This window comes from Tachypleus tridentatus, chromosome 6 (assembly GCF_004210375.1).
Source record: "Tachypleus tridentatus isolate NWPU-2018 chromosome 6, ASM421037v1, whole genome shotgun sequence".
In the NCBI taxonomy this organism is placed as follows: domain Eukaryota; kingdom Metazoa; phylum Arthropoda; class Merostomata; order Xiphosura; family Limulidae; genus Tachypleus; species Tachypleus tridentatus.
The window spans coordinates 65,417,381-65,433,796 of record NC_134830.1 but is presented as its reverse complement, the minus strand read 5'-3'; the positions used below and the strand labels follow the sequence as shown (position 1 = coordinate 65,433,796).

General features: G+C 30.9%; 1 protein-coding gene across 1 annotated transcript; it reads left to right on the top strand.

Moving 5' to 3' along the window:
• Positions 1 to 447: 447 nt before the first annotated feature.
• Positions 448 to 4,502, top strand: LOC143254569 (MFS-type transporter SLC18B1-like). Its single transcript, XM_076509730.1, has 7 exons — positions 448 to 537; positions 922 to 1,020; positions 1,620 to 1,711; positions 2,398 to 2,487; positions 3,502 to 3,576; positions 3,693 to 3,763; positions 4,104 to 4,502. Exons 3-6 carry the CDS (start codon positions 1,638 to 1,640, stop codon positions 3,721 to 3,723), a joined length of 270 nt encoding a protein of 89 aa, XP_076365845.1. The 5' UTR covers positions 448 to 537; positions 922 to 1,020; positions 1,620 to 1,637; the 3' UTR covers positions 3,724 to 3,763; positions 4,104 to 4,502.
• Positions 4,503 to 16,416: the final 11,914 nt, after the last annotated feature.

Genomic DNA, 16,416 nt, shown 5'->3' with positions numbered 1-16,416 from the left:
TATTTTTTTATGTTTCTTTACATTTATTGCATTTTTTACCCATGGAAAAGCGTTTTACGCACGATGCCGCATTTAAAGAAAAGTTAATTTGTTCGCCGAACAGATTAAGAATCGAACAGCCGGTAAAAAGTATACATGAGTGAGGCTAATGTTTATAAAAGGGGGTGCGTCTTAAATTCCAAGAAATACTGTGTTGAATAAAACTAACTTGTTATCTTCTAACCAAGTTCTCAGATATGATATATATTATAATTTTTATTAAGACATATTTTTTGTTACATTATCGTTGTATTTTTGCAAAACTAGAAGTATGACAATTTGTTTATTTTCTTAAACAACACCTTATGTACACAGTAAAACAATCAGACAAGAAACCCTTACGGTTTGGCGAAGAGTCCTTAATCTTTATTTATAGACAATAGAGGTTGTGCCAGTTATAAAAGGCGGCTTGACTTAACCAAATAGTAGTAGTTACTTCACTGTTACGACACACGAAGTAGATCCCAGATCAATGTTCTAATTCTTACGTCACTCTCAGTGTGTATCAAGCAGTTGTCAGTGGTTATGAATACAATATTAAACACCTTTTCAACTAATGTTAACATGTTAATTTAAGCTATTAATGTTTCCGTTTGAAGTATAAATAATAGTATTAGTTAGTAACAAAACATGTAGTGATTTTTTTTTCATATAATCCCTTGTCTACTGATGACATTAATCAAATTACGGTTTATTATTCGAGCTGAGAATAAGTACCCAAGAAGATGGAAATATAAATGAATAAAAATAGTTATTGATACAGATATTTAATAAGAATAAAAAGTTACATTGAAATCCAAGTTAATTCCTGTTTCTCATGAAATAAAGTCGTAAAAGAACGAATATAATTTATACCTTTTTCTCTGTGTATATTTCATATAGCTTGGACTAACTCCATCTGTTGTGGGACTACTGTTTATTGCTTCTGGTGGAATATATGCAGTTGGAAGTCCAGTTTGGGGATACGTGTATGACAAAATTGTAAGTACGTTACATGCCTAAATTTATTGTTTTTTGTTGTTGTGGTAATAGTACCAGAATATTATTTGAATACTTAGAGGAAACAATTTATTTATAAATTATAGAGATGAATTTGCAGCTTTGATTGTAAGTCGTTCGGAGGAAGATTTATTTTGAAAGGAAATACTGATTATTTTATCTGAGCTCGAAGTGGCTGAACGATAAGTCCAAAGTCTCTTAATGTTAAAACTGGGTTTAAATAACAACAGCCCATTGAGAAACTTTATGTTTAACTACAAGTACATTTTATATTTTATAAACGAAAAAGTCTTAGAATATTTTCCTCAGACAGAATCAGACTGTTTGTTTCTTGCATTTATTTCTACCTCTGTATTTTAGTTATTAATCTAAATGATTAGCAACCTAAGTTAATGCTCGTGTTTGTTGAGATACAACTGAATTTTAATAAACCTTGAAGTTCAGTTTGAACGAATGTTTGTGACTCAATCTTATTTTTGATACTGAAATCAGAGGATGTAAGTATAAAAAAACAAAGATTGTATCAAATCATCATTTATTTAAATTAAACCTTAATCACAATTTTTCCTCTTATTTTTAAGCCTGACTCTTACCTTACAATGTCCACATCAAGCATTGTCTGCGCAGCAAGCTTTATACTTCTTGGACCCGCGCCGTTTCTTCCTTTGGAAACGTAAGCATAATAAAATAGAAAGAAATTACCATTATTGTGTATCACTTATGGAACTAAACTCTCTCTTAAAGAGACGAATTTAGTGTTTTGAATTTGAATACGAGGACTACTCATATTAGATTTTTTCTGTTAAAATGATGTATCAAAATATTTTTTATTCATGAAAATATCTTGAGGTCATTTAAATCACATTTGCATTCAGTTAACACTTAAAATGTTTCGCTAAATTAGCCGCACGTACTAAATGATGAGATTTGTGCGTATGTACATACGTTCTTACATTAGTTTCTGTTATGTTCTATCAAATATCACACTTTGTTTTAAACGAATATTATAGTGTGTTTTGATTTTAATTATATAAAGAATACTTGCGAAAGCGAATACTTAAAGGAATACATTGAGTTTCTTCTCACAGTGAGTGTTTTTCGAAACGAAACTTGTGTTCAGTGCGCATATATAGTCTGGTATATTTCTTGGAATTTTCTTCCAACCTGTTCAAAGTTTCTATAAGATGTGAATGTCCTAGTTTTTTTTTAAGATCTGGATTTTAATACATTAGTTTGTGTTGCTCAGAAGTGTAACTACACTACATTTAACATTCGTTTTATTAGAGTGTATGATTATTTACAGACACTGTTGTGGAATACACATTCTAACACACCATTAATCTATATCAATACTTACAGCACCCTCTGGTTGGTAATTATTGCTCAAGTTCTTCTTGGTCTTGGGGCGGGAGGAAAAGTAGGATTCAACCACTTCTTGAGAGTCACTGTGTGAGACTTGTGTTTTACCTTTCATATATAATTAAATACAAGGAAATAAATGTGAAGATGGTGTTACATATCATAATTTATCTTGGACGAGCATCCAATTTATGTTACATTTTACGATTTCAAATAGTCTAAAACTGAGTTAAGTTGTAGTTTAGAATTAGAAGTTAATTAAATATCGATATATCAGAAATTCAACTATTTTACGATGATATTTACAGACATTTCCAAAATTTGTGACTCATTCATTACATAGATATTGCTGTTAAAGGAAACACTGTATAGTACAGTAATAAGAAGACATTTAAAATACCATTTCTGTGAACAATCCGAACCATACCTTACTGTACGGACAATACTACCGCCTGTCTGATAAACACTCCCCCCATTGTACAAGACTATCGATGTCAGTGACTAAGTAACCAAGACAGAAAATGAAATATTTAGCATACGGATACAACGCCTTTTTATTTAGCTTTTTTTTTTAACTCCAATCTCTGCCTCAGCCTCAAATGACCCAGCGGTATGTCAGCGGTCTTACAACGCTATAAACCGGGTTTCAGTATTCCTGGCGGTAGAGCAATGATAGTCCACTGTGTAGCATTGTGCTTAACCTCAAACAAACACTGCCTTATTTGCTGAATATGATGTGAAATTGAAGGTTTGACTCGTTGTGAAGGAGTAATGACTTATTATTTAATTGAAGTAAGTATGAAAAAGAAAGATGTAGAAAAAATCTTATTGTCTTTGTAATTGGAAAGAAAACAATGATTTGTATATAAACATTACGAACGTCCACCATATTTTTCCAGATAGAATGAAGATGTTCATAATCGAAGCGATGTCTAAAGCTGTACTTGAATATTGACTCAGAAGACTAGACGCACATCATTAGTTCACTGAAAACGTTCTGTTTCAAGAGAAGATAAAACTCAAGTTAAATTCTTTGTAATTACCTCAGGTTATTACGTAAAAAACAATCAATCAATAAATACTAATATTCCTTCTTTTTTATAGATTACGAGGTTTCCCAGACGAAATCCCAACTTTAACGATTGTTTCGGGGCTCTTTACCTGCATTGTTGCTCTTGGGTAAGGAAATTAAAACATACATAATCATTAATGATTTATAATTTGAAGTCTCAGTGTTTTTGATTTTTGAATTTCATTGTGAAGTTTATGTAGCGGTTTCATTGGACCATCTATAGGGGGCACACTTCTCGATCATATGGGTTATGAAAATGGAACTATGGTTCTTCTGGGAATTGAAATGGCAGTAGTGAGTTTTCTTTTTACGATGAAAAAAGTTATATTGAAAGTTGATTATTCATAAAGAAATTTTACTTTTTAAGAATTTGGATTTGATTATTTTTTCAATTCTATGGTAATAAATAGAAGCAATACAATAAAACAGTACCGTATGAAAAGAAATTGTGATATATTAAATATATTTATAAGAAACTTAAATAAATATGTAAAACCCAAATTAGTTTGGCATAAATAAGGTTTCAAACAAGTCGATTCGTATAATAATTCCTTATTGAGTGTCTAATATCTATTTTTTCTAATACAGATAAAAAATAGCAAGTAGCAATACAATTGTCAATCTATTATTTTAGTTGGTGATAACCATTATACATTCACTGTGGACATCAATAACCAGATTTTGTGGACGATCAGAGGAATTAAAACCTATTCTATCAAATGGTTCTTTGCGGTCATAAAGTAATACTTGTTGTTAACTATAAAAACTCAACAATATATATTTATATATGTATATATATCGATAGACTTTAAAAACTGTTTCTTTAGATAAAACGATATTAAAAACATAATATACGTACTTTTACGATTTTCGATTCCATTATTACTTGTCTTTAAGTTGTTTATTTTCGTGTGATTGTGAAATATGATTATGTAATTTAAAGTGAGTAAAATATACATCTTAAGCATTTTATAACAAATAATATTTTAAAAAATATTTAGAATTTAAGAAGAAAAAATACATGTGGTTCAATAAAAACTTTTCCCATTTTCAGTGAAATGTCATTTTTATTACTCATTTCACGGACCATAATTCTTTTTCTTTGAGCATTACGATTGATTTTTCATGTAAATAAATATTTTATTTTGAAAGCTTTAAAATAAACATCCACGAATTATGTTTTAATAAGTTAACTGTCTTTATTCATCTATTATTTATACACGTTAGGCTACTTGTAGTTCATATTAATTTTGAAATAACTTTTTAACTTTATGAATTAATTTTTATAGTACTCTCTTCCTATCTCTTACTAATTTTAAAGTGTTTCCATAGTACACGTTTTAAGCCACGAATAATTCAAACCCGTACAACTGCAGATAAAAGCCTACTAAAATACTTTGAAACTGTCAAGACGATCTGCTTCAGTTACCCATGATAGTGTAGTTTTTCTGATATTCAAATTCACCCTTTACCCACGCTAATTATTACCGGTTTATTTCTGAATACAGCGCTCTGATTATCGGATGTATAATTTTGTAAAGTAATATAGATTTTTTTAAAATTAAATTCAGGTGTTTTTCGTTTTCAAACCATATGCCTCTTTAATTACTTTTTTTGGGTGAGCGTAATATACTAAATAGCAATTACTACTCCAATAATTTGCTTTTAAAAATAGCAATATATTTTTTATATATAATCTACTTTGAAATTTAAAAACATTAAGAAATTATTTCCAAGAACAATGTTTAAATAGAGAATTACATACTTATTTTTTTACCTTTTATACCCTTTCATTTGAAGAGAAATACCATCTTTCTTCTACAAATACAAACAGCAAACTCATTGCCCTCAGATTGTGATTCTTTCTTCGGACTATGGGAGGTACAGATGCGAATTTGAATAAGACTAAGATGCTATAGAAGATTACCGAATGAAACTATATTTTCTTGAAGGGTGTCTTATAGCTGCTTTTGTGAATACTTTCCGTTACTGTTTTTCAGGAGACCTTTGTCAATTGTTCAGCCTTTTGGACTGGGTAAATAAACAAATAAGGTATATTGAAAATATAAAATACAGCGTAATTTATATACCTTACTCTTTAATACCGTCATTTGAAAAATTCGTGTGAAGTTAACATAAAGTTAAATATTCGTAATTTAAAAATGGGCATTGTTTGTCTGCTTTGTATTTAAACACAAAGTTGCAGATTTGGCTATCTGCAACGTGTCCATGCTGGGATCGAACCCAAATATTTAGCATAGTAAGCCTTCAAATTTACTGCTGAGCCCCTGGAAACAGGGAGGTTAAAGTAATCATAGTAAGTGTCTAGAATATTAAAATATTGGGATAAATTCAGTTTACTGTACAGTTAAGTTTAGATCCATAGATTATTTCATAACTTTTTTTTCTAATATTTGATAGATGTTTTGATATTCATTTGTTTAGAAATTAAATTTGAAAGTTTTCTCAAAAGAAAAGCAGAAACTATAAGTTACATATCTTCCATATTTGATTTACCATTCTTATTTCTGTATTATAACCACTTTATATTCTACAGAATAATTACCGAAAAAGTAGCTGTTTCGACTCTGGAAGCTATAAACACAAACTTACTTTAACAATGTTTCAACCTCACATCATTAAAAGACACACACGTTGTTTGTTCAAATCCTGAGAAACACATTACATTACGACATCTGAAATTGGTTATATTTTCTTGACCTTTAGATGTAGATAGGAGTTTAATATATTATATTAAATTCAGTTTACTGTACAGTTAAGTTTAGATCCATAGATTATTTCATAACTTTTTTTTCTAATATTTGATAGATGTTTTGATATTCATTTAATATATTATATTAAACTCTACAAAAATTAACAAATGCAAGCATAGAATAAACGTGTTTCTACAAAACCTACCAATAAAAAATCTGCATGTATTACTTCTATAAAGTCATCAATTAATTAAACAACGACAACTATTCAAATAAAATATTCAAATATACTAATTGGGTCTTCCATCCCAGTAGCTTAAGATGCTAGAAATCTGAGTTTCTTCCCTTTAACTGGCACATCAAATATCCTAATGTGTAGTTTTATGCTTAATTACTTAATAGCAAAAAAACAACGTGTTTCTTCACAAATGCTAATGATACACAAAAATAAAAACGAAGTATTGAATTTATATGAATTGTTTAAATATACATGTATTGTTTTGATCGAAATCAGTTTACTGGGAAAAAGTGTCTCCCTATGGCCCGCAGTAAGTTTATGACGTTATCATTCCCTCCAGTTTCACGGAGAACCGAGAAAACATAGTATTTTGTGTACTTTTGAATTAAGAAAACAACAAGAACGACTAAAAACTCCCTTTGTTATTACGATAAATAAATATGATAAAAACCACTGAAGTGTTTGTTTGTTTGTTTCTGAATTTCGCGCAAAGCCAAACGAGGGCTATCTGTGCTAGTCATTTATAATTTGTGCGACATTCAAAATAATCAAATTGGATGTACAGTTCTCAGTGATTTAAAGCTGGCCAGTAGGCAAACAAGGACTGCAAATAACGATTTTATCTCTTTGTTCAAATGTGTCTACTTCTTTCATTTATTGTTCATATTCGAATTATTCTCTGCGTAACAATTCCGTAATGTTCGTTTTGTGGATACTTTTAAAATTTCTGTTATTATCATTGGGTTTACGCATGGGTAAACGGTATTTTTTCGCATAATTACAAGTCAGAAACACCTGCCCTTTGAATTTCTGAATCTATATATTTGTTCTAATAAGAATGATCTTGTTTGACAAAAAGAAAATATTTTTTTTTTCTTTTATGTCTCTTACGTGATATTTTGATTGAATATTAAGCGGTTTAAAACTTAGTAAGCTACGGAAAGTTAATTGTATCATTAAAAATTCCAGTAATACTTATAAATTATGCACATTAAAATGAGCTAAAATTAAGAACAGTCAATAATTTTGAGAGCCATCAGTTGACCAATATTAGATCATATGAATAATTATTACGTTTGAAGTTTTATACAAATGTGAGCTTGTAATATACAATGGTAACAAAATTTTGGATAATACGCAACACACAAGAAAAGACAAAAAAAATGAATTTTGTAACTTGGCAGAGCAATGATACTCCATTGTATAACTTTATAAATTAACTGAAAAATAAAACACAATAACTTGTTATAAAGTCAAATTTTAAGTTTTTTGAAATAGAATTTGTTCAAATACATGACAGGCCGAAAATTGGTTTGTAAGAATTAACAAGAGGAATTTCTCAATTGCCGCTGCAAGTTAAAAGTTGATAGGCAGGATTAGAATAAATAAAGTTATGAAACCTTTATTTTACTTTTTGTCTGAGTTATATTTTTGTGCGTCACCAGTACCTAGGTTGGGCGAGGTTTTATTAAATATCAGGATCTCTATCAGCGTTCTCTTAAATTGAAATTCTTTTAGGCAAGGCTGGATTAAATTAATTTATAAAATCTTGAACATGACTAAATACATCACCCGAAATAGGTTGGCCTCTCAAGTCTATAATTGTCATTATATTTCAAATCGGTGAAGAGATGTCAAACTTATGAGCTAAAAGTTCGTACTTGATAAACTTGCAGCTATTCTAAGAGCCGCTTTGCTGTGGCTAAAAATGTACTTTTTTCACGAAAAAACAGATTTTGATTTTAGTTTGTGAGTGATTTAATATTTTAAAATATATGTTCGATTCAGTTTAATATATATTTATAAATGTATGTACCATACATTGTTAATGGTATATTGTCCAAGTTTCTCCTGTTTTCTAAATTTGTTGAATATTCTGTAGCATAAGAATTAATATTGTACTAGGTGTTTATGAAATAACACTAATTGCCATTATTGTTCCCCAGTAAACTTTTGAGAATATGATCTTAAAAATTATAAATCGACACGTATGGAGAAAGTTTAATAATAAACAGTGGTTTGCGACAGTTTGTACACTATAAACCTCGGAGCTATAACTGTAATTAACACTTATTAATTGTAAAACCACAGAATTAAGCTAGGAACGTTTGTAGATTCCTGACATTACGAAACGTTCAACTCCGGAGAGCTAACTTCGGACGTTAGTATTTCTTCTAGAAGGTCATTAGATATTTTCCTCTGTAAAAAGTGAGATTGTAAGCCGCGTTAAGCAAAACAAGAAGAAAGCTAGCATTCCCTTCAATTAAAAGGTAGCTGTGTATGAACAAAAAAAGTAATTTTTCCCTTATGTACATGGACTGTTGACGAAATATTCAGTTACACACCAGATAGAAAACTGAATATTGTTTGCGAGCTTGTAAAATTTTGTATATGAATAATTATTTGTAATAACCGTTAACATAGCTTGTATTGTTGTTTGTTTTAAAATATATTTGTCCTAAGAAAGGAAAATCTGTGTATCAATCTTGTTGGCAATTAATATAAATTTGATACATATTTACATTTAATTAAAATTTAAATTAAAATTAAAATTCAGGTTGTTTCAAATCGTGATACATAACGTACGTAACATAATAAACTAAAGACTCGTCCGAAATACGTAACCCATTTCGCTGCACTGGGAAAGAAATAATTATTTTATTTCAGATAATTTATTTGCATAGAATAGACCATGATAAAATATAAAAATTAATTTTATATTATAAAAATGTTCATAATTTCAAGATTAAGATTTAAGTGAGAAATAAAAGTTTCATTATTTATTTTTTTAGCAATAGTTTCGATCACATTTTCTAAGCACGTAAAATGTCATCACATGATTTACCACATATACAAAAGGTTTTGTATTTATTTCGTGTTTACGGATATTTTTAAAAGATACAAGAAAACTGAAACGAATAAATTATTCATAATAATTAAATTATCTTGAATTTATCAGTTCAGTTCAACAAACACCTTGTAATGTCTAAATACTTTGTATGTTTTATTTGTAAATCTAAGTATTCTCGTTTATATTGTGTTCTATATAATACAAAGTAACACAAAATCGGTAGGAAGCTGGTCCCTTGTACCTAGCTAGTCCTATGTGAGAGAATTAAGTTTAATGCACCATATTTAAAACGCTGCAGTAAATTACGCTGATATGTATTATGTATGAGACATTTGCAGAAAACTTTGTGGAGATGTCTCAAGAGTCACATGATAATTGTGTTAAAAGGTAAAACTGTAGAAACCTTACAAAAACAGTATTGCTAATATCATGGTAGTCAATAGATTACCTGTGATAAAACTTATGTTATCAAATGTCATTCGATCATTTTAATGATTATTCAACAAAATTGTTTGGAAAACATTTATTGTAAAATATATATAAACAACGCAGTTAAAGTATTGTTTCTATGTGATATGACATAACCGGGTTACAGAAGGTAAACTCAGAACAAGCACAGTGGTTATACCTGTACTTCAGACACACAGACACTCGCGCTTATCAACTGTCTCAAGAATAGAGGAAGAAGAAGAAACTACAATGGTACAGTGCTGCGCGCAAGAGAAGATTATTACATAGTTCCGTCACGTGACACCAGAGTGTGCGTTGTTATTTACAGTTATGAATAATGAGAGAATTTTTCACGATTACCTTTTAACTTTAAAAGTAAAATATTAAATCTGCTAATTAAATTTAACAACTTCAAATGTTTTTTAACTTTTTGTGAGTTACAGGACCTTTATCACTGAATTTTCCAGTTTGTATTTATTTTAAGTTTCGTCTGTTTGTTTGAAGTTAACCACAAAGCAATACAATGGGCTATCTGTGCTGTGCCCATAAAGAATATCAAATGCTAGTATTTAGTTTTATATGTATCATATTTAAACTTACCGCGTTGCTCAAGTGAGGTTTGCGAATTTACTCAGGTCTGAGCGATATCGTATTACTACGGTTGTGTGGATTCTATTTCTGCACATTACTCTCTTTCTATCGTACTTTTTCGCTACATTTTTTGGGTGGGACATGTGCGACATTTTTGTTTTTAAGTTAGTTGTCTGAGACTTTTACTCTACTTTCATCAGTTGAATTAGAAATGAAAAAACCACAATTACCTGTTCAGAGAAGAACGGGAAAAGAATAGCACAACAACTGGCTCAATCGGTGAAAGCCAAATTGATTTAGGATAAAGTTGCAATCTGACGTTTCGTAATCCACTGCTTTTTTGAGGATTATTAATTATTAAGGAAAAAATTCTGATTGGTCAAGTAAATGTTCTTGATATAGATCATATCCACTTTCTGAATTGTCAAACTCGATTTAAGAGTACGTTCTAACGAGACAGTTGCTAGAATATTCGCTTCTGAAGTATTGAACTCTGATAGGTCAAGCTTGTTTTCACATGTTGCTGAATATGGAATTTCTGCCGTTTTTGCTCAGGGAGAAGAAGAATGAATTTCAGGAAACTCCACCAGAATTTCATGTGTTGTTTACATAGGAAATGACGTCATCCTTGTATATCAGTGGCCTTATTAAAGTAAAAAAAGCCAGATATTCATTCTGGTTAAGTGTAAATAATTACTTTATTTGTTAAATAAATCTCAATCATTGGTAAATATATGAACATTTGTAGAAAATATTAGCTCTAGTTTAAGAATGATTTTATAATACGTACTGCTGGTTAAAAGTACCGAGAGCTGTAGTGAGAGGCGATTAGATTGTAAATAAGCGCATTAAGAGAAAGAGGAATCAGAGCATCTGAGATATTTAAGGGAACACAGTTACTTAGATGTGTCACACGTTTAGCCATATTAAATGTTTGAGGATGACTCTTAATATAGCTACAAGCAAACAAATTTTGTAGAATATAATGTTTATAGTTTAAGATTTGACTATTTGAACATTAGTAACTTCTTAAGTGTATTTATATGTAACTATATTTGTAACGTTAGTTTTCCAAGGGAAGTACAAGGTTCGGTACAAATGGAGTAATATGTGAATTATTTAAAGGTCCTACTGTATTATTACTTATAAAACAGGTGTAACAAAACTTTGAGTATATATGTTTGTTTCTAAACTTCGCACAAAGCTACACGAGGAATATCTGCGATAGCCGTTCCTAATTTAGCAGTGTAAGACTAAAGGGAGGGCAGCCATATACCGCCAACTCTTGGGCTACTATTTTACCAACGTAAATTGACCGTCACATTATAACGCCCACATGGCTGAAAGGGCGAGCATGTTTGGTGTGACGGGATTCGAACCCGCGCCCATCGGATTACGAGTCGAACGCCTTAATCCACCTAGCTTTGCCAAGCCGTAGTATACATGTTAGCAATACACGTTAACGCTACAGCACAAACAACTTGTAAACAGAAAAATCTATTAAAACCACATGTACTATCTTTTAAACAATGTTATTTTCTATGCAATATACTTTAGACAGGAATCTAAATTTTTTATTCTCTGTTGGTGAAAGTCTCTGAATGAGTGTAGTGAGAATACGGAGTAAGACTATACTATCAATGATACATCTACAAAATTGTTTGTATGTAAGCTGTCAGAAACTTAGTCACTTTCCAGCTAATTATAAACAAAATATCTTTGGTTTATGAAATATATAAACGTTGTTAGTTATAACGTTTAATTTATCAAAATGTAATTAGTTAAGTACGGTATGAATCACAGTTATGAGAAATTTTGAGAAGACATATGCCGAATGGAAATAAGCTAAGCTTGTTCAAAGTGAAAGAGACGAATGGTATGATTTGAAATGAGAATTGACAAAAAATATATTTTGAAACAGTGCTCGACAGAATCACCAAATTTTAAGAGCAGCTCTAAGAAAGAACTGAATTTACTCGCACCTGTATTAAAGTTTAAGCTCGGTTAGAACTTTATATCATGCGATGACACCTGGTCATGAAACTTTTAAATGGAGAATGTGAAAGTATAGCTTTCTGCGCATATTCAGTACGACATACGACGTGATAAAGGGAATTACTATTTGTCACGTGAACTAGAACTTATGTACATGTATCTAACCAGTTGTTGGATTAGACTGACCTACACTTATTCTAATGATGTTCATGTACGACATAATTGTTTACAGTTAGACGTACCCAGTACTAAAATTAAAAATATATACCAGTACAAATATATTTTTAAGGTTATTAAAAACTTTATCCTGGTTCATTTAAAGGCAGTCGGGCCCGGCATGGCCAAGCGCGTAAGGCGTGCGACTCGTAATCCGAGGGTCGCGGGTTCGCGCCCGCGTCGCGCTAAACATGCTCGACCTCCCAGCCGTGGGGGTGTATAATGTGACGGTCAATCCCACTATTCGTTGGTAAAAGAGTAGCCCAAGAGTTGGCGGTGGGTGGTGATGACTAGCTGCCTTCCCTCTAGTCTTACACTGCTAAATTAGGGACGGCTAGCACAGATAGCCCTCGAGTAGCTTTGTGCGAAATTCCAAAAAAAACAAACAAACAATTTAAAGGCAGTCCTCTATCTGACTCTTCTTTAACTTTTAGAGATAATTAGAGATACAGATTGTCATAACTTATAGCTGTGAAATTTCTAGCATAAAATCACATTCCTAGTTAGAATTGTTATTAATGGTCTGACCGTTTATAATATATTGATGGAAGATAATAACATTCCGTTAATCGCAAACTACTTTATTCTCTGAGCTATTGAACACGTGCTTTATTTATACCAGTTAGGTAAACGTATAATTTGAAGAAAATTCTATGACGAATAGAAGTTTTCACAATCTGTTCAGGATGTTGCACTTGTATCACATGCATACGAATAGAGGGCTTATGAAAACAAATTATAAAATCTAGCTGCCTCCCCCGTAGGATATCACTTTAATAATTGTGATAGCAAGCGCAAAATATTCCCTATCAGCTATGGAAAATATACACCAAACAAACAAACAAGTATGTTTTTCTTTTAATTCAATGAAATTCAATTTTTTAACAAGGAGATTTACTATTTCTCATAGTTATAAAATTATATTTCATTGTTTCACTTTCTGAAGGCATTTTAAAACCGTATTTTACTTAAAATATTAAATATTAGAAATAACCTTATTCCTTAAAACTGAACAAGGTGTGAAAGTGTGTGATCAATATGTTGTTGTTGTTGTTTTTTCTGAAAAGTAACAATGAAGATGAAACAATATCTGTGTGCCTTGAAGAACATGGAAGTTTAATGTATTAAAGTACGATTAACCGCTGATGGTAATTCACTAGCGTAGTGACAAAAGATGTCTTCCAGCATTAAAACTAATTGGTTTTCTGCATTTATTTTCTTGCAATTTTAGTTATAATTTTGGCTGATTGATGTTATTACCGTAACAGAATAGTCTAAGTGCCCTTTCGGTAAAAGAAATTTAGTTATATGTTAATACCCTTCTTGGCAATTCTTAAGACTATCAAGCCATTTCGGGCTTCCTTCTGCCCCCATCTGTAAACTTGCTAGGTTTGTGGGGACTTATTTCTGCGACTGAGAGGCATCTTCAGTTTAAAAAAATTAATTTAAATAACTACAAACAATTTCTGAAATTATAAGTATAAATAGCTTATAACAGAAAATTATTATTATATAACAAAAATGAGAACCTGGTTAAAAAATAACAACACAAGTTCAGAGAAGAAGTTTTAGGTTGTAGAAGATTTAGAGCAAATTATATATATAAATTTTATCACAATGGAAGATAGTTAATGCAATTTTTAAATATAAATATACATCCAAATTAAAATACTATTAAATTTTTATTAAGAAGTACTGATAAGTTTACAAGTAAAATACATAGTTACAATTTAAATTCATTTATATGCTATTTGACTTCTTGAGAAAAATATCGTGAAGTGGAATTCAGTCTATCTACATACCAATCTATTTATAAAATATTGAATATTCCTATTTACATATTGCCATTCCGCAGTGGCACAGCAGAATGTCTGCGAACTTATAACTTCAGAATCCGGATTTTGATGTACGTGGTGGGAAGTTTTGTTTGTTTGTTTGTTTTGGTACTTCGCACAAAGCTACACGAGGGCTATCTGTGCTAGCCGTCCCTAATTTAGCAGTGTAAGACTAGAGGGAAAGCAGCTAGTTACCACCACCCACCACCAACTATTGGGCTACTCTTTTACCAACAAATAGTGGGATTAATCGTAACATTATACACCCCCACGGTTGGGAGGGCGAGTATGTTTAGCGCGACGCGGGCCCGAACCCGCGCCCCTCGGATTACGAGTCGCACGCCTTACGCGCTTGGCCATGCCAGGCCGTGGTAAGAAGAGCACAGACAGCCCAATATGTAACTTTGTGCAAAACAACTACAATAACATATTTACCTTTGGTATTCTATGAATCAATAATTGTGTTAGGGCTACAAAGGTCTAGAAAACAGTATTGTGGTTCATGTTTAAAAGGTTACATAAATGTTGTTAAATATGTTTTAAAAGATTCAAAATATATGTTATGATTTTGAGTAGATTTTTTGTAAGAGTTTTTTCTTACTGGCTAAAATAGCAGAAGTTATTTGAAGTATGAGTTTTGTATTTATATTTTTTCATCTTTAATAAAAATACGTTCTGGGTGAGTCACAGGCAATTTTAGTGACTCACAAAAATACGGCACAGTAAATCGCCACACTAGACGGAGAAAAAACGACAGCGAAAAAATGCTAACACACTTCTTGTTAATTTAGTTGTTGTTTTGAATTAAGCACAAAGCGACACAATGGGATATCTCTGCTCTGCTCACCACGGTATCAAAACCCGGATTTTAGCGTGTAAGTCAGCAGACATACCGCTGAGCCACTGGGGGTCGGTTAATTTAGTAAATACCAAGATAGAATAATTCGTTTACTTGGTATAGCTATGAAAAATATTTAAAAATCTAGTTTATAGCAGTGTAAGTCATAACTGATTTCTACATTATGCTTTTCTGTTCCAGATTTCGAATTTATTGTCTCGAGTAAAGGAAATAAAAAAAAAAAAATAATAACTGGATGTATCCTTCCTGTCTGATGTACGAAATTACTAAACTTTGCATAAACTCACAAACCTTTGCTTCATATTACCAAGCTATAAAACCAAACAAAACTTACTATTTATTCTTACATGGGTGAATAAAATAAACTCATAGATAGTGATATCAGATCATCTCTTGTATCAAATTTATTAAAGCTTTTATTGTTATATTTAAGAATGTAATCGTTGGCTTCGTTTCATAGAGTGGTTTCACTTTTATAGAATATCTATAGCTCTGATAATTCTATTTTAACTTTGTAAAAATGAATATATATATATTGTTCAATCAAAATTGTCACACCAGGAGATCGTTCACATTTTGAAATTAAAAGTAAAGTAAGACTAAGGACTGTTCTAAACAGAGTCGATGGAGTTGCAATATAACGAGCAACAACATTAAAAATGGAATACCTTTATTATGTTATGTTAAGGTTATTATTTCCAAGCCACATAGGTAGAAGTTTCTGAGAACATATACTAATGAAGTGTTCTTTCTATAAGCCTAAAATACCCTTGGAAAACATCTGTTGTTATTGTATTTGATGGTAACTGTATATTAATGCATTACATGTACGTGATTATCATAGTTTTCGTACCACGTGATATTAAGCATAAAATGATCATTGAGTGGGAAGGGATACATAACTCATATAAATCCCTATCCGTTACACATCGACTGCTAAGCTGGGAAGCTAATGTTGCAAGTATGTTTGATACAAATCTTTAGTTATTGTGTTTTGAATTTTCTGTTCTGACTCTTTTACAACAACTAGTGAAAAAATCTGTGCTTTTTTCGCTATTGTATTAATTCTACGTATCTAATCTAGCTATGTATATAACATACGTCTATGTTTCATGAAATTAATGATGTGGTTATTCATAGTATAACAGTACTTTACTATAAACACTGATTGCTTGTAACACAAAATTGTATATGTTAT